Source organism: Enoplosus armatus, chromosome 1 (assembly GCF_043641665.1).
Source record: "Enoplosus armatus isolate fEnoArm2 chromosome 1, fEnoArm2.hap1, whole genome shotgun sequence".
NCBI lineage: Eukaryota > Metazoa > Chordata > Actinopteri > Centrarchiformes > Enoplosidae > Enoplosus > Enoplosus armatus.
Window position 1 is genome coordinate 30297707 of NC_092180.1, and position 23117 is coordinate 30320823.

Consider the following 23117-nt stretch of genomic DNA (forward strand, 5'->3'; position numbering starts at 1 on the left):
CGTAATGGCAGTCAGACAATTATGCAGAACAGTCAGTTTTTCAGTGTCATCGGGCTTAAAAGAGATATACAGCTGAATATCATCAGCGTAACAGTGGTATGATATACCTTTACATTTGCTAATAATATGACCTAAGGGAAGCATAATACAAATCAAATATAGGACCCTCGACAGAACCCTGAGGCACACCACAGGCAAGACCCACCCACTGCCTAAGCCTTTCAGTCAGGATGCTGGGATCTATAGTATCAAAAGCTGCAGCAGCACCAAATAAATGAATAAATAAAGATGTAAACTTCAAAGATAACCCTTATAATTTAGTTACCTTCTTTACAGAAATTAATTAAATGCATGTATATTATATTAAGAGAAAAACGTCTTGCACCCATAAAATCAAGAGGGCTTCATGACCCCCCCCCATTGAGTTTTGGTGAGGGGTCGGAACCCCAGGTTCGGGAACCACTGCTGTAGAGGAAGCCAGAAGCACATCAGTGCACCAGCTTCATGTGAGAGTCCTGGGAAGTCAGAGGGGGCCCAAGCATAATGTTTCATAGCAACATCACCCAGTTTGTATTGACACGTCTCTCTGGTCGGCCGCCCTGCCTGTTTCGAAATGAACATAATTGGCACTTTACTGTTGTCAGAATGCTCCAGGAAAAGGTAGGAGTTGGATTGCTGCGCCTACCAAACGTGAAGCAAAGCGCTACACCTGTCTTGCATAAATAATTCCTGATGCAGGAGGAATAATCACACTTAACTGCCACCATCACTGACTGCCTTTCTTACAGTTCCTTTGCAGGAGTAGGCCAGAAGACCCCACATTTAAGCGACGATTTGTCACTTTATGTTTATTCACTGTCTGGCGACTCAGATGAGAAGATGAGACTACTCTATCTGCCCATTAGATATGAAACTACAGCCAGCAGCTTAGCAGAAAGACTGGAAACAGGAAGTGGAACTCACGAATCAACACGTTACAAAAAACAGTCAACCAATCAACTTTATTTATACAGCCCGATATCACAAATCACACATTTGCCTCAGGGGGCTTTACAATGTGTACAGCTTACGACAGCCTCTGTCCTCCACACCATGTTTGATGTTACATTTATGTTGATCATTTGAATGAAAAAAAAAACACAAATGAGTAACAAATGTAGATCTTTTCTTCGTATTGAACAGTATTTAAAAAGTTTGTCAAAAAACTCAAAATGACACATTTCTGTTAACGGTTGTATTACCAGGTTTTAAATATATCTTAAATTGAAAAGCAAATGTGTGTGTATACATATATAATGTGTTTGTGTGTACCATTGTGGAGAATATGTGCAGTTGTATGTCACAGTAATGGGATAAGAATATGGGTCGGCGTCACAGACAATGTGATAGAAGGATTGCCAGGATGAGCAATGGTAGAGGAAAGGATGGTGTGTGTGTGTGTGTGTGTGTGTGTGTGTTTGTTGGGTGAAACTGGGTTAGAAAAGCTCAATTCCTCATACTCACAGCCATGCCATAAAAGGCCGAAAGACCGGCAGTGGCCACGGTTTCATAATCACTGGAACGAGGAAATCAATCAGCCAATCAGAGAATCATCGGAGTTACTTTGATTTTTCCCCAGCTCTCTTCCTCTCTCTCCCTTTTTGTTTTTGCTTGTCTCTTTCCCCCCTCCTTTCCCTGTGTCTCCCTTCAGCCATCTGTCTTTTGTTTTCCCTGCTCACTTTCTTTCTTTCCTTTTTCCTTCTTCCTTGATTTTTGCGCAGCAGTTTGAGATGGCACGTGATCAGTGCATGAAATGTATGGGGGCTTTTCTTTTGACGGTGGCACAATAACAACTGAAGCTTTGAAAGATTCACGGAAAATCGGCCATAAAGCTTTGTGCCACACAACCTAAAAAGTGATTTTTGGGAAATGTGCTTATAAAATGAGAAAGACCGGAAGCAGGGGGGAAACAGCTAACTTGGCTTTGTCCGAAGTTGTAAAGCTCTAGTTAAGTCGTTGAATCTCCTTTGTTTTAATATCTGTACACAGACAGCAATGTAAAACATCATGTGGTTTTCAAATATATATAATGTACATGCTGGAACTTTTCACGAGTGTTATGTTATGGGTCTGGACCTCTAAACATGTCGAACGTTTGAGCTTTTTGGGTATTTGAGTATACCCAATGTGAGCATTGTGTTGATGCTACACATGCATTCTTTTTTTTCTTTTTTTTTTTACAGTGAATAAACAGACATCTACCAACTGGTATGTAAGTTAGCAGTAGTAGCAAATATAAGAAATGAAGTGGAAATGATCAAAAAAAAAATATTTCAATTAATACTGAAAACAATCATTAACCCTAACATGCACTTCACGTAGTCTATCACCCAAACTCTGCTGGCAGCAGGTATAGCATCCACAGGCTAACTAGCGCTAAATGAACTTTCTGACTCTAGTACATGAATCTGGCGAGCCCCCAATCGAGTGCTGCAGGAGTGAGTCCTAAAACCCAGAAATGAGTTCGCATTTTTACACTACCGGTTCCCTCGTCTGGAAGTCAGCAGGTTTTTTTTAATGGATTTTTGGTTAGATGCTTGAAATAAGGTCTGTGGTTAACGCAAGCTTTCAACTTTTTGTTCTACGACATAAAATACGTCAGCAGATACCCCCCCCCCCCCCCAACTCGTGAATTTGGAAGCTTTTGCGTGTCTTTAAAAAAGGCGGTTTGCTAACAAGCGGCTACATGAGATCACAGAGGTTGTCCGGGACATTAAACGTCTTCACGCCGAACACGGAAAGCCGCCTACTCACCAGTCCGCCTTTACAGAAAACATGTCATCCGCGCAACGCCCTATTGTTGTTGTCTGCATCCGTTCGGCATGCAGGCTGTAGTTCGGCGTGAAGAGGAAGTGTCAAGGGCAGCCGTATCAGCAGTTTTTAATTTTGGATTTGGACGACAGTTCCTGCGGACTAATTCATGTTGGCTTTGGTCATTTCTTTCGGTTAGTCTCTGGGGGGGAAAGTTTCAACGCTTTGTCATCTCATTCGTGGTGGCATTAGCAGCAACAGTCTGGCCAAAACAGACCAGTGTGAAATTGCACTGCGAGTCGCTTTCTGTTGGTGGACTACCGGAGCACAAATGCTACCAGCTGACTCGGTCTTGAAATCGTGTCGTGGCATACTTGTGTTATACGCTGAACAAACTCTTAGGTGATTGTTTTGGCCATGCTAGCAGTGTAGCTCTAGGGATGGCACATGGGTCCACCTATTGGATCCAGACTAAAATATCTCTGCAGCGATGTATTGCCACGAGGTGTTCATGGTCCACGGAGGGTGAACCCTGTCGACTGTCGATTTTTGAAGAAGCAGTTGGATCACCACCTCTTCAACTTTCATTCTTTGTAATTGATATAACAAAATGTCTTCATACCTTGATGCCAGAAATACAGCTTCTCCAAATCAGACGTCCAGGAATGACAATGACACTGTGCTGGAAATATAGAAACATTGCAATGTGAATATGAAAACCACTAGCAAACACAAATGCCAGGCTCCAGTGTATGTCAGTATCCGTCCATACATCGATTTTTATCAAACGGAAGTGAGAATGGAAGGCAAAGAGTGAGAGATGGGAAAATAAAGAGGGGATGAGTTAGTAAAATGAAGGGGGTGGGGGGGGGGGACGTGAAAAGAAGAAGAAAAGGGGCGACAGGCATGGAGGAAAAGGGGCTGATTGCCTGACTGATTTCATGAGTCACTTCCCTGCAGGCGAGAGGCTGGAGAGACAGTTGGCTGTGTGTGTGTGTGAGTGTGTGTGTGTGTGTGTGTGTGTGTGTGTGTGTGTGTGGCAGTAATCATGTTAGTTGTGTGAGCGCGTGTGTGTGTTTGTGTGTGTGTGTCTAGGCGTGCAGAGATACTGACCAGATGTGATCTTTGATGTTCAAAAAGTGTGGGTGGGAGAGTCTCACGCAAACACGCGTGCGTGTGTGTGTGTTCGTTTGTCGGAAATGTCGCGGCCGCTAGACGTTGCGGGTTCGCACACACGAACAGCAGACCATTCATGTGCCGCTCAGCTATCGCCATAATGTATTATTCGTCTTTATCGTGGGGGATTAGTCGTCAGGTGATTCAATTGTGGAATTGCAAAATGATATTGTATCTTGGGTGTTTGTACCACCTACGCTGTAATCAAATGTCATTTCCTCCTTTTTGCGTAAAGTTTAATAAAAGACTGGAGGGGAAAACAGCGAGCCTGGCTCTGTCCAAAGTACAAAAACTAATTAACACCTTATGTCTCGTTTGTCTAACCAAACCTCCCGCTGGCTCTAGCTTCGTGTAACGATACAGACAGGAGAGGGATATTGGTCTTCTCATATGAGAATAAGCATATTTCACAAAAAGTCAAAGTGTTCCTTCAAGGTATAATCTCGGCAGCTGTCGGGACCGCGGTAGCATCAGTAATGTATCCTTCACAAACCGTCATGTTTTTTTTTTCTCTTCTCAACAAAATCATTTCAACGCCTCATTAATATTTGTCAGTAAGTCCGAAGCTCCCTCCACCTGTCGAGGCCGTGTATAAAGATGGACGAACGACGTGACGGCTCCCCAAAAGTGAAGCCAAGACATCTCGATCGCCCCCCTGGTGGCTGGCTGCAGTATATAAGCCCCGCCCCCCTCCATGTCAGTGGATGGGACATGGGCCAAACTAAAAAATCTGAAATATGAAAACGTGGTGAAAACGTCATGATTGACAGCTGACATTGACTGTGGTGTGCTCGCGATTGGGTCGGGCGGGTGCATGGGCGGGACCTTGATACCGCGGCTACACCCCCCACCCCCAGCCCGATCACCACTGCGCAGAGAAGAGCTTGAACCGGAGCTGGGTGGTTGTTGTTGTTGTTGTTGTTGTTGTGAGGGCTCCTGGTGTGTCAGGGAATAGACTGCGGCCACTCCATTGATTCAGTGCCATCAAACATGCAAACACAAACAGGAAGAGCCCGAGCAGGATCAATGAGGGTGCATCAGCGAATCGATGTCGTGCCCTTGTTGCAATTTACATCTTGCTTTGACAAGATGCCTTCTCTGTGTGTGTGTGTGTGTGTGTGTGTGTGTTTTCAATAACTGACCAGTTTGTTGTTATTAAAACTAAGGAATTAGGGAAAAAAAATCAAGGATGGATAAGCATTGAAATGTTATTCTGTATTGGTCACAAGCGTAAAGAAAGCTATACAATAAAAATGTCCACTCAAGTGCAAATATGTAATGGTCAGGGCGATGCAAAGGAGTCACGGAGGACAATGTGCTGGACAGAGGACATACAGCCTAATTTTGTTTTATTGTTTTTGTCCAGTTAAATGAAATGTACCCAGGACTCCCTGGACTGTGATATTAATATTGCGTGAATTATCCTGGCGAAATGAAGGAAACAAAAAACAAAGAAAATGTCTTTTTGATATTGACAGCCCAGCGTAGCCCCGCATAAGAACTGATGTTGACGCAGTCATATGGAAAAGCAAGGAAGGGTACTAAATGCATTTTTTTTCTGCTTCTAGTCATGAGGGTGCTCATCCAGGCTTAGTCATTATGGCTCTTTTATGCCAAAACCGAAGCTCATTGGTTTCGTTTCAGCGGGCTTAATAGCACATCATCAAACCGGAGTTATGATAGCACAGTCCGGGGATCGTTGAGTTCTGTATCGGACGCATGACCTGAAACAGAAATGCTTAAAGAAAGAAATAGGAAACGGAGTGGTCTAATTTCATATTCTCGAGAGAGACATCAAAATGGTATAAAATCAAGCATCCATGTCAGCAAGGTCACATTGGTCATGCTCCACCGTTTCTTCAAAGCTTCAGTCCTGTGTTGTGGGGAAGAACGGCGCACCCCCCCCCCCCCCCCCCCTCCCGCCATCGTATCCCAGTCGACATCAGGATCTGAAAAAGCCAGATCACAAAAGCCGTGATTTGAAGGAAATGGTTAACGCCACAACAAGCCGTTAGAGGTGAAAGTTTAACGGACTGAGAGGAGAACTGTTGCCGGAGGATTTACGAAGCTGTAGCTAATGACTGTTAAATCTCTTGAGTTGGCCAAACTGAAATTAAACTTTTTGATGCTTTCTGGTTTAATAAGCTCTCTGCGTGTCGGTATCAGTGCTTTTTACTGTGCACTCAGCCGAGAGTGAAGAAGCACCACTCTGTATTATTACGATGATTAGAAAGATAGAGTAAGTGTACTGTATGGTTTTGCTGTCATAGTGGCAAGTCTCTCTCTGAATACATAATCTTGCCAATTGTATCACAGCATTTCTGATAAATAGTTGTGGTTCACATTTTCACAGGAATTGCTCTGTTAAACTGCGACGCACATACTTTTTGTTGTTTTAAAGGTCCCATATTCTGCTCATTCCAGCTCTATATTTTTATTCTGGGACTCCACTAGAGCAGCTCTGCATGAGTCAGAGTTGAAAAAAGTCCTTATGTATCTTGTCCCAGCCCTCTCTGCAGCCCCTCAGTCCCCCCCCCCCCCCCGTCTGAAACAAGCTGTTTGAGACAAACTGAACAACCTCCAAACACTTGAAGAGTAGTTCCTGAGCAGAGCGCTCCAATAACTCAGACAGACTGAGCGGGTGGATGAGTGTCCCTGTACTTGTTGGGTGGTGCTGTTCCTGGATCAGATGACCTGCTGGGAGGGCGTGGCTGTATAGTTGTGACATCACAACCTTACAGAAGTCCTGACGGCTCGTTTAAAGGCACAGTGTCTGAATACGGGCTGTGTTTCATTTCTCCGTGGACTGAGCGTTTTGATCCTTTCACAGTATTTATACAGCACCCAGACCTGCTTTATAATCAGACAAGACATGGACATCTCACTTTCTACAATATGGGACCTTTAAACTTCAGGACCTTTGGGATTCGGGGCTATGAGGTTCAATGTTGTTGTGATTAAATATAATGAATGAATTGAATATTGAATGTAGTATACTTAATATTATATATGTATATATTGTACTATAGAGTATATGTAGTACACGACACTAAATTGATTTTTTTTTTTCCATCAAAGAACTGGCCAAGGTTACTCATCTGACCTAGGCTGGGACCTAAACGAGCAATTTGCATAATTGTATTTGATTTCTTTCATGTATCAACATGTAAGGTGGTGATTATTATTAAGGCCACATAGGTTTTAAGTTGACAATAATTTAAATGTATTCATATAATTCACATATTGTTTATATTTAAATATGCACAGCATAATTAGCAAACCGTCATTAGCGGACACAAAGCAACAGCATCGTTCATTTGGAACCACGTTTCAGGTCTCCACCAACTCCTGAGGGAAGTGTCTGGCTCATTAGCTGCTAAATGCTCCGCTGTGTTCACAAGCTCATTTCTACCTGTGTCTGTCTGCTGCTGAGTCGGCAGTGTGCAGTGGCTTTTTTAAACAAAACAGTCGCGAGCTGTAAAGCCAAAACAATGAGCTGAGAGACAGTAAAGCTGAGGGGAGCAGCAGGGTCGGGTGGTAATTCTCTGCGGGTTTGTCACTACGAGCTAACCCTTTCGCATTACACATCATCATTCGATCCAGTGTTAACACTAGAGCAGCCTTAAATCACGATTGATATTTTCCCCAAATCCTTCATCCCGAGTACCTGGTGATACAGTGAAGAGTAAGGCCCATCAAGAGTCTTCTACACCCCATTTACACCTGGTATTAAAACACGATCTGTAGCCGGACACATTATCCAGATAATAAATAATAAATCCGATCTTGCCTTTGCGTTCACGCCTGGTATTTGAATGCAGTCTCGTCTCATCCTCATTGAGATCGGATCTCCGCTGCGCACGACTAATTTGAGGTGGGGGCAACTGCAGCCTGTCAACATGACGAGCTGCGTGATCGCCAGAGATGCGAGCATGCCAGAGAAGCATCTCGTTTCCTGATGGCTTCGGGTGACGTGGTGAATATTCCATGTCTACTGCTTTCATTAGTTCGCTGGCTAGCTTCCGATGCGAGGAGTGCTCGTTCTGTTTTCATGGTCAGAGGTCAGAGGTCAGAGCGGTATGGCGATGTAGGGACGGATGCCAGCACGTTGTGCGGATCGCGTTTACACCAACCTAAGATGCGAGCCAGATCCGATGCGTTTTTCCCTAATCTGGATAATGTGTCCGGATACAGATGGCATTTTAATACCAGGTGTAAATGGGGTGCTAGTCTTCCCAGCAATGTGCTTCATTATTTACGGTGAACATACGAAATGTCCACGAATGATTGTGGTAATGACTTGAATAGCACACTTTGAACACTGTGCACTCTGAACGCAATACTTAAGGCGGTTTATAACATATTAGTCCTGGATACTCTGCCACCATTAGAAGGGTGATAAACAAAGATTATAGTAGTATTTACTACGCGTGCGTATGTTCTTGTCATTGATCATCTGTGGGTGTATTTGCATGATATTCCTTTTATCTGATCTTGTGTGTTTAATAGTCTTTTGTGCCTGAGCCACTCAGCTAAACCAACATTGCTATGATGATAAGCCTCTCCCAGTGTGTGTGTGTGTGTGTGTGTGTGTTAATGATCCCCTTGTTAAAGTTTAATGTCTCTGTTCCACTGTTGTCAGGGAGATTTACCACTGAGCCCGATGGGAAATGTCTGCCCCACAGCTCCTAGCCTGATGGCAAACAAACACTCCCACACACACACACACATGCACGCACGCACACACACACACACACACACACACACACACTAGGTTGCACATAAACATAAACGGTTGTGTAAGCCACGTCACCACTTTTATATCAGCTTCATTACTGCAAGTGAGTCAATGAAGACTGTGTCCAGTTTGAGCTAAATGTGACATAACAGTTTATTTGGACTTGGAGTGCTAAACTCCATCATGTCCCAAAGCAAAGCAGATGATGTAGTTTGTTGTATCTGCATGCGTAAGGCTTTTTTTTTTTTTTTTTTTTTTTATAAAGGAAAGACACTCCTGAGCATCAGATATTCATTTCTCAGTGGACAATTTTTTTTAACCTCTATAAAGAAATATCATACGATCCTAAAAACATCAAATTCATGAATACAGACTAATCATTTGAAATTGATTAATTGCGTTGATGCATTATGTTTTTAATTGCGTGCGTCTTTTCAGGTCTGCGTTGATGATATGTGGCTCACGTGCCAATGTGCGCAAAGGAATTATTGCTCCTGTCCATACTGATCACGAAGAGCTCCCTTTCTACCATCATACTATAAGAATATACTTCTCGACCAGTATGGAGACGAGGAATGATTGCAGCATCCAATAAGTGTATTTACATACATGGGAGTACTATATGTTGTTTGCGCAGAGTATGTTTTCACATTCATCTGCTGAGGGAGAAAGTTTCCCTGGGCCTCGCCTTATGTCTGAATCTAAATCCTCAAAGACGTAACGGGTTTCCTCTTTTAGAACCTTTTGGAGTTCATCACAATCCCTTACCATGAAAGTCCTCTTCTTCCTGCTGAGAAGGCCTTTAATCTCCTTAATTAATCCATGGTTTGTTATTTGGGAGGCAGCAGACCAATGTTGTCCTCACAGAAACAGATGTAATCGGTTATGCAGTAGGTAGAGACCATCAATATCTTCCTCGTAGTCCTACTGGAACAGTTCCCAGTCCATGACATGGGAACGATCCTGGAGGGTCTCTTCAGCGTCCTTAGACCAGACCTTCACAGTCCTTGTGGTGGCTGTCTGTTGCCTCACCAGTGGCTCTGAGTGGGGGAGGAGGGAAGAGGTGTCTGCCCCGTTCACATTGACTTACATGAGATCCAGGATTGTGTTCTCAGTCGTTGCTCAGTTTATATGTTGTCAGAAGTTTGTCTTGTCTTGATTGAAATCCCCAGTGATTATTGTGTGGGTGCTGGGGGGTGTATGACGTCACTCGTGCTTGCCGCCGCATATGGTGGACTGTAAACAACCACGACAGTGGCGTGCAAAAGTAGGTGACCATTGTCTCCAGGTAACTTGTAAGATCCTGAACACTCAAATACCCTCCACCAGTTACAGTGGTGCTAGTCTCGCATAGCCAGACCTATCTCCAGACTTCGAAGAAAGGTCTGGCTCGACCCATTATCATTCCGGGTTAGGGGGGAAAAAAACGCTCTGGCTTGTTCGTATTTCCTTGAACCAATCGCTACGTCCTTGCAAAATGGGTAACACGCAGATAGCGACTGAAATAGCCGACCAATGGAAGACTGATCCCAGCAGCCGACATCCAGTGAGTCACACTAGAGGTGAAACAGTCTCTGCCTTGCTTTTCTCACCACTCGGTCAGGCCTTAGGTGATGTGGACACCAAGGTACTTTAAGCTGTCCACCCTCTCTATTGAGGACTTGTTGATATTAAGGGAGGGGGGCATAGTTCCTTCCCTGCTTCTTCTCAAACTCCATCATCAGCTCCTCGCTGCCAGGCCACACACCCTACCTCTTACCGTTACCTGTGATGGGGCCGCGTCGTCAGCATCAACGTAGGAAATGACATCCACATCTTATTCCCGCCTACAAAGCTCTGATTGTGTCTCCAGCTGGCGCAAATAACATGTTGGCAGGCACAATACCTGACGTGGGTTTACCCGAGCTGAAGGGGGATAAAAGGCTGCATAAAGCTGAGGGTTGACACCTCACATTACACGCAGTCATTTGATTGTCAAAAAAGGGTTAGCGAAAAAAAAGTAACGAACGAGGACGAAAACGCCGAAAGGGAAGGATGAAGAGATCAGGGTGTTTTGAAATGGAGATTTAACTAGATGGAAGCAGGAAATGAACAGTTGTGGCATGACGGGTGAGCGGGCTCTGATTAGAGAACAGAGTGAACCTCATACCTTTTTCTTTCCTGGATACAGTGCCCTCCTCGTAGATGCTGCCTCCCGTGATATCCTTTGTAAAGCATTACAGCTTCATGTCATGGCACACACACACACACACACACACACACACACACACAGACTCAAACAGACTGGCTCCCATTCACAAATCCTGCATACTTGCCCTCAATAATGGTGTGTGCCACCAGCATGAATAATGGACGATGATGTTGTGCTCCTCACTCTGCAATGAATTATATATATATATATATATATTTCAGCCTCTCTCTCTTTTTCTGTCCATTTCTTAGAGATGCCAAAGAGGGAATTAAGGGAGGACCCGTCTGCTGAAGACTGAATGAAAGAAGGGCCGAGTAAAGGAAAAACACAGGAACAAATCCAGAGGCGAAAACAAAAGGAAGCAGACGGAGGAGAAAGAGAAGGGCTTGTGATGTGAAAACGCCAAAAGGTCCTGACGGAGACGGACGGAATTGAAAGTGAAAGAGAAGAGGCCGCGTAGGATTAAGAACCCGGGAGCTTTTGGAAAGGTAGGAGGGGAAAGCAGAGAACTGGTTTAGGGAGGAAAGAAACATCTGGATGGTCTCCACAGTGACGGCCAGCAGGTCACCCCTCCTCCGAAGATGGCCTCCAACTTCAACGACATCGTCAAGCAGGGCTACGTACGCATGCGCAGCCGCAAGCTGGGGGTGAGTCTGTGTGTGTATATATATATATATATATGTGTGTGTGTGTGTGTGTGTGTGTGTGTTATCTCTCCATTGATGTTTTATCACATCCATCACAAAAGGACAATCTTAGCTACAGGTAGCTGCAAGTTTCCACCAACTGGGTGAGTTAATTGGGCTGCTTTTAGCCGGCTGTATTAAGATGGGCAGAAAAAAAGTCTGGTCAGATGCAAGCTCCTGCCACTCTCAGGTCTCTCCAGCTTATGGCCGTGTGCTTATGTATGGGTGGGGGTGGGGGGGGGGGGGGGTGTTTGGATGCAGGACATTCATTTCCCGGTGGAGATTAATAATAAAGCAGTATTCTATTCGAAAGAGCAATTTGAAGCAGAGAAATTGGGAGGGAGTGAAGCAGCACCCCTGCGTTTTGCTGCTTCACTGTGATTTGAGTCAGTGGAGGACAGATTGAACATGGCGAGCTTAGTTGTCAAAGAGCCTGTAATCAAGACTTCTCACCACAGCCACGAAACCAGAAGGTAATTATTATTCAAACTGAAAAGTGACAACAACAACAACAAAAAAACAAACAACTAACTCAACGAATCCAGCCAACCTCTCAAACACACTCGGCCAGACCAGACGTCTGTCCTTCATTTGAGCTGATGCTGATAGAAATTCACTGGTGGCTGAATCTGGTGCCGAGTGTCTCCTCTCTCTGAGATTGCTGTTTTTGTTGATGATTCCTGACCAAAAAAAAATTGAAATGAACATTTAGAGAACACAAGTTAGAGCAGGTTGCACGTTTTGAGGGTGTGATTTTTCACGAGCCTGTGCTGTTACTTGCTTTGCCTTACCCTGTGTGTGTGTGTGTGTGTGTGTGTGTGTGTGTGCAATCTGAGCCATCAGAGTTCATAGTTGTCATAGCAACACCCCTCCCCCCTCGGCATCCTCCGAGAGACACTTCAGAGTGGTGTGTGTGTGTGTGTGTGTGAATGAACGCGACGAGAAAAGGGGGTGGGCAGTGGGCCACTTTGGAGGTGGGCTGTAAGCTACCCACCCAATCAGAAGTTAGATAGGTACTATTTTTTTTTCCATTGGCTGAACAAAAATTTTTTTTTCTCTTGTGAGTGGTAAGCACACGTTTGGGTGGGCTGAGCCATGCACCGCCGGCGCTGGTGTGAATCCTGTACTTAATGCTGTCGCGCTATGTGTACTGTTCATATATTAATATGTACATCACGTCATGCTTTATCCCGCTTTGTCATAACTTTGGGATACATTTGCACATTTATTGAGCTATTCCTTCTTTGATTTCAATCTGCTCCTTCAGGGTGGCCAAGGCGATTGGTACGTTAAATCATGTGTAATTCCCATGTAGATTGGTGCTCGGGCTTTTCATTCCACGCCGACACGGATCGCCATTGCGCACAGCATAAACTCAACTGGAGCGGATCATTTCACTGTGATGACACGTTATGATGATGCGCACTTTTTATGAGTTTTTGTGAGTAATGTGTTGCATCGAACTCTATGGAGGCCCTTTCAGTCTCATTGTATTTTAACTCGGTGCACTTATACTGCACAAGCTCCATTCAAAGTAGCAGTTTTGGTTTTATTTCTACACGTTTTGACAAATAAGTCCTTTAGAATCAAGACGGTCCTTTTTGTATTAGTAGATCGTTTCAGTTGGCTTCTGAAAACTAAGGTTTTAATGCAAAGTTTGTTGCTAAATGACCTTAAGATGTATGTTTCGCATAACCCCTTGTCAAACAGATACAACGTCTTCCCCCTCCGTTCTGTCTACATTTCCTGGCCTGTGGCTTGAGCTGCATGAACTGCATGGGGAATGCTAATTTGAGTGAGCATGAGTCACATTCAGATGGCGTCGGCAGCGGAATTCAACTTTGCATGACTCACATTATGGGAACGAACGCAAATCAATTTGAGCCAGGTCCTGTTCACCAGCTCACTTCAGATAATGGTCTCCTCCGCTATCGCTGCTACCCACGGCCGAGTGAGCCGCGCTGTTTAAGTCTGTGAGGGGACTGATGAAATTCCCATTCCAGCATGAACTCAGTGCTTAGGATATTGCGGAAAAAAAATAAAGTCTCTCGCGCTTAAGTTTGAGCTCGGCTTGTGTATAAAATGAAACGTGGCCTGTGGGAAATAATGTTCTTGCGTTTTTAGTGCTTGACCTACGGTGACCGTTCTGTTGATTCTGAAAGTGCCTTGTGAGAAAATGTCTGTGTTTTTTATTGCGTTTACTGGCTGATCCAAACCTTCTCGTAGAATAAATACTGGGATGATGATGACAGTGTGTGTGTGTGTGTGTGTATGTGCACCAGCACAGTACATATCAAAAGTCAACAACGCATCCTTGGAAATTGCCTTGAGTCTTGAAATAGAACCCACACAGTCAGATGTCCACCATGTTGGTCCAGATTGAAATATCTCAACAACGATTGGATGAAATGTTGTGCGGACATTCATTTACTCCAGAATATGTACCCTAATGACTTTGGGGAGTTGTCGAGACATTTCACTACAAAACCATGTTTTAGTATGCGTGTGTGTATAATAGTAGTAATGTTTTATGTAACTTTTGTACAGATATTCAAGGTCATAATGTCTTTATAATGTCTTTATTGAAAGTTTCCACTCATCTAGTGAAAACCACATTTTGGTTCCTAGACTTGCGGGTCTCGTGCAAGAACCACTCGAGAACTTGTTACATAGATCGTTTCTTATATCATTTCTTTTTATATAAGTTTATCTTTGGCAGCCCCGGTACGGCTCCGCAATAACGGATATAGTAATATTTTCCCCAAACGTACGCCCCAAATGAAGAACAGGTGGCCTCGTCATAGCAACTCAGGGAGCCATCAGTTATGCCAATGATCAGATCTTACAAACGTGCGCCATTTTGTCTGCGATAGCCGTGCAATGTCTTCACATTCGGAAATGCTATAGTAGAAGCCCAATGTGTCGTAATGACTTTTCAACTTTCAGCGTCGCTTTGTGACTAAGTACCTGGAAATTCCCATCAGCCTCAGCTGTAATTTGTGTTTTAGTCCCAATTGATAAAAGCTTCGATTTAGTTAACACAACTGTCAGGGTGAAAACAGACTATGCTGGTTCCTTAACGTTCTAACCCTTATTTGTGCAGAGTCCCTGTCTGGAACTTGAAGGGCTGGGACAACAGGACTAATGGTCTACATTGTAGACCATTGCTGGGACCCTTGTTCTTCATAATCATTATCTAGCACTGGCAAACAGGGCCCTGCTGGATGCTCAGAGTGATTGTTTTTACCGTCCTCCATCATGAAGTTGTTAGGGATGGAGGTTTGAAGGATCTGTCCGCTTGGGTTAATTTGCCCTTTTATATCTGGCAGTTTCACACGAACACGAAAGCAGTGTTGATTTGTTGAGCATTTTAAAAATAAACTGCAAAACATTTGATCAAATCTGCTCAAATGTTCAGCGCATTTGAGCCGGTACGCCAAATTAACTAGACCAAAGCTCCATTTGGCTTTTACGGTTTCTCTCTTTCTGTCCGACTGTCTCTCTTTTTTGTGTGTTTCGTTTTGAACATTAATGCTCGTATTTTTTTTTTTTCATCCCTGTCTTTCTCACAGTGCCCCTGCCATTTAATTGCCCTGTGTGTTCTCTTTCTCCCTCCGCAGTTTTCTGCCCAGAGCACTGATTCCTCACATCTCATTCTTCCTTTTCCGCCTCATTATTTGTATCCTTCTTCCACGTTCTTTTTTTTTTTGTTGTTGTTGCTCATTTCATTTGCTCTCTTAAACCATCTTCTCCCTGTGCCAGTATTGTTGGCAGTCGGCCCATACCTCGCGACGTGTAGTGTGAAGAGCAGAGATTTGGCGTCAGTGAAATGCAGCTGGCATGATTTGGACATGAAAAGCTCCTTACTGGTTTTAGAACGGCACAGGTGAAGAATAATAGTCGTGAAAAAAGTTGGTCGCGAGTGTTCGTTTTATTAAACACAACTGGATTTGATGTTCCTCGTATGCTAATTACTGTAATCGTACGTGCGCCATAATTATACCGTAACCACAGTTGAGCGGAAACACTGCTAACGTTAGCCTCTTAGCTTTCATTCTGAGTATCAGTGCCACGATATTTCCCACTTGCCAGAAAGAACTACAAACATGTCAACAAAACAGCTGGAAAGCCACCATCACTGACATCCACCAACCCGTCCGTGGGCCATCGTGAGGTATTTCCTGTGTGTTCTCGGCCTGCTTTCTCCTCCCGGTCGGACATGTCTTGAATTTTGAAGCTGTTCTGGAGGCGTCTGAATCACGTGTCCGAAATGTATGCCTTTTTTTTTGTTGTGGCTGATTGTGGGCAGTGAAACAAGCTGCAGACACAACTGTTGACACATCATCACCTGATTCACCATTTTACAGGTCCGCAAATTTCATGGTAAGTAGGTGATAATTAGCAAGAATAGTGTTTGAAATTTCTTTGAAATTATCCTCCAAATTACCGCAAAATGATTTAAGAATTATATTCTGCTCTTTCCTAATAAGCAGTTACGGTTCGTTTTTTTTTTTTTCACAAAACTTAAACTTGCTGAAAGTCTATGAATGAACCAAACAACCAAAACCATTAAATTAGTTACCAACACACAGACTCTTTTGTTTTATTTCATTTTTTATTATGGAAGTGATAGCGTACTGTATAAAAAGAGGCCTATTTACTTTTTGTATTTAGTTACAGTTTTCTTTTGTAAGGTTTTACAAAGGTTAGCAGTAAAGTTGTCTAGTGGCAGGAAATATACAGTGTAGAATTACAGTTTGCCAATGAATAAACGCTGCAGCTAATGTTGGGATTATTTTTGATAAATTATCGGGTAAATGCCGAGGTAATTTGGGTGTAATTTCAAAGAAATTACAAATACGATACTATCTAATTATCAGCTACTTACCATGAAATTTGCAGACCTGTAAAATGAAGCGTTACCGCAGGTAGTGTACAGTGGGTGAGCTCTTCCTTTGAAATCAGCTGCCTGTTGAGGGCAGTGAGAAAACGGTGAAAACTGTTCACTTGTGGGCCGCATTAAACCACAACAATTAGCTCAAAAGATGCTGAAAATGCTCCATAGAGCTGAGGGGAAACACCAGCATCAGGTCATCATTCTCTGCTCGGTTTGTCACTCTGAGCAAAACCCTTCACATCACACATAGTCATTTTATCCGTTGTTAAAATGAAATATAAAGATATCTATGAGTGCAGCTTTCAGTTGGAAAAAAAAAAATTAGGATAGCGTTAGCAAAGTCTTAATGAGCCTCAGAAACTTTCGGATACCCTGGAGGCGGGCAGTTTCAGTCAGCGAGTTAACAGCGTAGAAAACCCAGAGAGAGCAGGGCATGAATACAAAGAGAGGTAAAAAAAAAGAAAAAGAAAAAAAAGAGGGTTATCTGAGTTAGTCTCTGCATCCTTAGGGCAGAGAGGACTTGCACAGCTGAGGTCCTCCTCAAGGCTGGGTAGATAGACTACTAGAGTCATGCTTAATTTATCTCAACAGGAACAACAAAGCCAGAGGAAAAAGCCCCAGACATGCAAAATCCCAGCGCACACTGACTTAAATGAACTTTGGGTGCACTGATGTACCCACAGAGCCCTCAGACTGTCTGTCTGTTTTTTTTTTCTTTGTTTTGTTTTCTGCCTTGGTATTACCCCAGTCCTCCGAGCGTAATGAACTATTGTATTGATTAGATCGATATTGATCGCCCTCTGGGCATGGAACAAGGGTCTCAAACCCCCACACCCTTCTTAACCAACCTCCCTCTGATCAAGCATGCAGCCAATGCATTCAGATGCCTTAATAGGTACAAAAAGCACATGTGAGATGTGTTTGCCCCATCTGTCTGTGCCCCCCCCCCCCCCCCCCCCCCCAAGTAGTTCACGGACAACATTTCCAGTAATGGCACATTCTGGAGAGACTAGAGCACAAATGATCAGCTATATTTTATGTTTGTCTTCAATGCTTTTTCAGTTCTTCGTTGCTCCTCGGCAGAAATATGTTACGTTTTAAAAAACTTTTTTTTTATCATTCACATAGATGACTGTAGTCCTGGAAGAGTCTCGCCGTTGGAATGAAATGTGACATTGCCTGAGGCCTGAGTAACAGTTAGGACCACAGACTGCATGTAAATATGGACGACACGACAGCTCCGCAAACGTGAAGCCAAAACGTCTTGATCGCATAAGCCCCGTTATTCCATTATTAGCAGATTGGACATGGGCCAAACTAAAAAACCAAAGTACACGTATATATATATATTTTTCCCAAAGGTAGTTTTTGTAATTTTAGGTGGTTCTCATCACGCTGGTGTGTTCGAGAGTTCGGTTTTTTGATAAGTTTGGTTTTAATGAGTTATTTGATGCTATAAAAATAGGGTGAAAGTTCATGACCGACAGCTGAGATTGATGGGCGGGACCTCTCACCGCGCTCCGAATGACGTCGCCAGCGCAAGATGGCAGCGGCCGTATCCGGGAGAGTTTGGCTTCATTTCTGTACAGTGGGAGGAAGGGGAGGCGCGTCGGCCATCTTTACGTACAGTCTTGTGGTTAGGACACACGGCGACACACGTGTAGGTGAAAGCCGAGCTAGCATGCAGCAGCTCTGACTCCTGCTTTGATCTCCCTGCTTATCCCTGCTTTGTGTAAGACAATAAGTCTTAAGTTTCACAATGGTGTCGAGCAAGCATGCTGGAGAGCATTACCACGCATTAAAGCCGCTTCAGCCGTCTGCGAATGCACAGCACAAGTGCGATGGACTTAAGGGGCGCAGAGACACACATGTGGCTGCTTTGGTTGCTTCGGCCGGGAAATGCAGTACGCACAGCTTTCTCACTTGTCGTCTCCACAGTTTGGATGGATCATTTCGGAAAGGTCGAATTTAGTTTGCGTTAATTTGTCACGGGAATAGAAGCGGTTCATGTTGCCTGAATCAGTATTCTCATCAACTGTGCGATGAATTCAATCTCCCTTAACCTCCTAAGACCCAAGCTCTATCTTAATTTCTCTTTGCTATTTGGGCTTATTGGGACCTGATAAGTATAAAAACTAAGCATCATTTGTTGACATGATGTGGTTCTGCGTACGGGGACAATTTTGAATTTCCATATAAGCAGAATTAAGTATTATGGTATAACCCAAAATGTGATGTCCACGCATGTGGATGCCAGGTCTTAGGAGGTTAAATGACACACTGAATAGATGTGATGCATGACGCAAAGCAAGAAAATCACCTGTGAAGGCCACTTCAATTTTTCTTTCATACGGAAAGTCAGAAAAACTCTGGAGAAAATGAGGGGTTAGTAGCTCATTTGTCCTGAAGTCATTAGGAGTGGCATTCAGAGTTGAGATAAGTGCCTATAAACCAAAGGTTCAGCTGCAGTTATGTAAAGTTAATATAACAAACATCTCAGCGAGCTGTGGACGATTCCCATGGGGGACCAAACTTATGTAGCTGATTCTATTACCGCTTTAAAATGAAAGATTTGCACTCGTTTGAAAAAGGCGCACCACCTTCAAACTGAGGGAAATAAGTAAACCACGTTAGTTGTTAAACTGATCAGTCTGTCAGTTTTTGATACGTCTGCTTCAAAGAAAACACACACAGACAACTTCTTGCTGCTAAATGAGGACATTTATTTATAGCTAAACGTCTAACAACTGATTGAATGAAGGATTAAGAAAGAGTACATGTACACTGTCAAACAAAAAGGGACGCTAAGGGAGCATCAACTTCTCTAAAGGGGATTTCTTTTATTCGACATCAACTCTTATCACGGTGGCAGGTGGAGGTTTGCCGATACTTGCCGACCAAAAAGAGAGAAGAGGCTCTGTCGCTGCAGGTTGCGCCCTCTGGTGACTCCATCAGGCAGCAGTGGGTCACCGAGCGGATGAGGTCTTCTTTGCCGGCTTGGCGGTCTAGTTTGGCAGCCGACGGCAAAGGTTCCTCGCTGGCACGGTCCTCCGGGGCAGTACGGCTCTTGTGATCTGGCTCCACTGACTTCTTCAGCCAAGATCGGGTAACTCTCCGTTGGTCGGAGGAAAACTTTGAAAAATGAAAAAAAAACGAAAAAAACACTTCACTCAGAGGCTTGCTTATACAGGAGTTGTAGGGGCAGTGATTGCACTGAATTTGGCATGCTCAGCACTATGTTTGAATTTACTTGTTTCTGGTGGTGAGTCATGTCAACAAGATGGTCGAAATAGCGTTTCAATCAGTGAAATCAGTGTTTATACCACTGTTTAAAAAGGTCCATGATTGTGCAGCATGTTGAGCTCTGCGGGGGATTCATCTTTTACTGTTTGACTTTATCGTGACTCTTTACTTTAAATCCCCCCATTTAGATAGATACTTTATTTAAGAAGCAGTTATAAGCAGCATACAAACATGTAACACATGCACACATAGTGTTTATTAACCTGTTTGTTAACAACTGTAACTCTGGTGTAAAAACAGATAATAAATGACAATATAGTAAAACGCTGTTGTAATGATATAAGATATGTCTTCATAGGTGGAGTTATAACTGCTGACAAATACTGTAACATCATTAAACGCTTTAAAATGTCTTTATGTCTGCTTACAACTACATTGTAGTGTGTTATAAACCATTTATTAAATGTTCATAACACTAACGTGACAAAGTGTTACAGATTTCAATACAGAAATGTCACTTTATTGACTTTAACGTGTTTTTTTTGCGAGCCCTTGATACATTTTTTGCTGAATGTAAATTACATATTGTATGTATTTTTTGAATTTGTTGAAGTCAACACCGCTCTGGCCACGTCAGTGTTGTCTGTCTGCAGCTATTTGAGATGTACTCTGACAGGTTAGCCTTCGAAAGAAAACACACAAGGGGAGGGTGAATTGAGATGGGAAAAAGATGAAGAAAATTAAGGGATGATGCTTGAATTCGTGGACCAGCCCAAAGATTGGAGCTCATCAGGCTATTTTAACGCTGTGCCAAAACAGTGAAAACTCTAGTGAATTTAAGTTGTACGCGCAAAATCCACATGCTCTCAAACATCACCATGGCCATATGCAATCGGTATTCAGGACATATTACGACATAGTAGTTACAAAATCATTCTGGGAACAGCAAAATCATATCTCAGTTATCTAACATTCCTGACTACTAACTATCAAAACATACATTTCTAATATTGCTAATAGGTGAACAGAGGGTTGATACGTAATTTGATTACACAATACAGTATACTAAACTACCATTTTACACACTTAGTAAATCGAGACTCATTCTCTATGGTCAGCAGATGGCACTGTGACCACATGGTGCACAATGTATTAAACCCGCCGTCTTACGTCGTGCAGAGATCGGAGTTACACTATTTTCCAGTAGAACATAATATGCTAAGTAATGTTAGTGACGTTACTGATTTCAATTTACCTCTTATTTTCATCTTGATTCAGGCTGAGGCTGGGAAAAGAATATAACAGGGCTACTTCCTCAGGAATGCACTTAAGTTTTATGACAGGCCTGGTGGTCATTGTACCTCAGGCCAGATCAGAGGTGAAAGAGACAGAGAGGACATGTTGCATTGTTGTGTGCGTGTGTGTGTGTGTGTGTGTGTGTGTGTGTGTGAAAGAAAGAAAGAAAGAAAGAAAGGGAGAGGAAAGTGGTGTTTTTAGTCGCTCCTCTTTGCCTTTAATTAAACTAAAATAATCAGGAGAGTCATGTTGATTCTTCACATCTGGGTGTTACTTTGTTATCTTGACAAGACGTGTATTTCTCAGGGGTAGAAAGTCCCGGTATTGTCCCCGGGAAGTGTCCCAGTGATACCTTTACTATTCAAGATGTGAGAAGTCAGTTAACAGGTCAGGAGAGATCTCCCCAAAGGAATTCCTGAAGGCGAAGAAGCAGTCCTGTAGGATGTCTTTGAATTTGGGGGAGACGCTCTCCTCCGTTGTGGTCACTGCAAAGCGGTTGCTTATGTCCAGATCCAGCAGTCACAGAGCAACATGATCCTTCACGTGGAGTAGTCCTTGTGTCACCTGATGAATGTCAGTCTGGTATTCTCTCTCTGTTAGCTCTGTTTTTGGTCTCTAACTGTGTCTGCCTGTCATTTTTTTGCCTCTTTATTGAGGCTTTCCACTTTAAAAAAAAAAAAAGCTAAACAATGAGCTGAACAATGCTAAAACACGCCATAAAGCGCGCATTTCACATTCGATTCCAATATTGAGAAGTGTAGCTTTAATTTTAGACTCAGTGTTAATGATCAAATCCAAACATTTAGCTAATGTAGACTAATATCACCACATTTGACATAACTTCACACAAAAAAAACGAAAGAAAGAAAGAAAATCCGTGAGTTAGTATCAGTCTGTGCGCCGAGAAAAAGAATCAAATAAAAGTCCATGATCTTTTTACAGTTTAGTCCAATCTCACACTCACCCTGCCACATCTAGTTTTCTCTATCCAGTACAAAGGACCCGTAAATGGGTTTTATATGCCTTGAAGGCATCATTATGTAAGCAGCCCTCTGAGACTGATATGTTAGCCTGCTCTGTAGAGCCTGAGCTCCCTGATCCGGCATTCAGCTTCAAACTTTCCTTCCAGCACTGCTTTTGGCTGCGGGCACTGTGACCTCCCTGCTCCTCTACAATATCCTCCTCCGCTCCTGCCGAGCGGACTGCGACTGCTTCTTTTTATCTGGTGCCCCCTTTTCTCTGTTTTCATGGAATTTATCATCGGGATGCTGTAGAAGAAAGCGCTTCCTGTCTCTTGTCAAGAGCGCAAGTGTCAGTTTTGTATATGATGACAACATATCTCGTTTGGGGGAACGAAAAGACAGATGTCATTTCAATATGCTTACCATGAATTTGATATCAGGTGGTAACCTTCATTCAGATTTAAGCACTCAGCACTGATCCACGCTGAAACAAATTACAAAGAGAGATCAGTTATACCATGTTGTTTATGATCTCGGCCTTCAGACGTGAACTATTATAGAAAGAATTTGCCCCAGTCATGTTTGCTCTCTCGCGCAGAGTTTTCGTGTGCACTGTACTTGTGCTTAAGGCATTTTACCAAAAGGTACCTGAAGGCGGAAAAATGTTCATTTGATAGGTCGACTGGGACTGAAGGCAGCATGATGATCATTTGTTATGTCTACAGTTTATGTCTACGCCAGCATGCCATCAACCAGCACATCGGAAATTATTCGAAAGTTATTATGAAGGTATTATAAAACTGTCATGTGTGAATACATGCACACTGGGCTGAATAGTTGTGTTACTCTGTGTCTGCTAGATGTGTAAAAATGATAGCCAACCTTATTAGACCATAATATATCAAACAGGGTTGTGATGTTCATTGTATTGTGGAGATGTTCAAATGTCATTTTTCAGTGTTGAGAGCCAAGGGCATAGGTTTGTACCATAGACTGTATATAAAGATGGACGTCATGACAGCTCCCCAAAAGTGAAGCCAAAACATCTCGATCGCCCCCCTGGTGGTTGGCGGCAGCATAGGACATAAGCCCCGCCCCTTCCATGTTAGCAGATGGGACACGGGCCAAACAAAAAAAT

General features: G+C 43.2%; 1 protein-coding gene across 1 annotated transcript in view; it reads left to right on the forward strand.

Moving 5' to 3' along the window:
* Positions 1–11476: 11476 nt before the first annotated feature.
* Positions 11477–23117, forward strand: part of dok4 (docking protein 4) — a 32757-nt gene continuing 21116 nt past the window's right edge. Inside the window, exon 1 of the mRNA XM_070907999.1 lies at positions 11477–11542. Within this exon, the coding sequence (XP_070764100.1) occupies positions 11477–11542 (66 nt within the window). The remainder of the gene's footprint in view (positions 11543–23117) is intronic.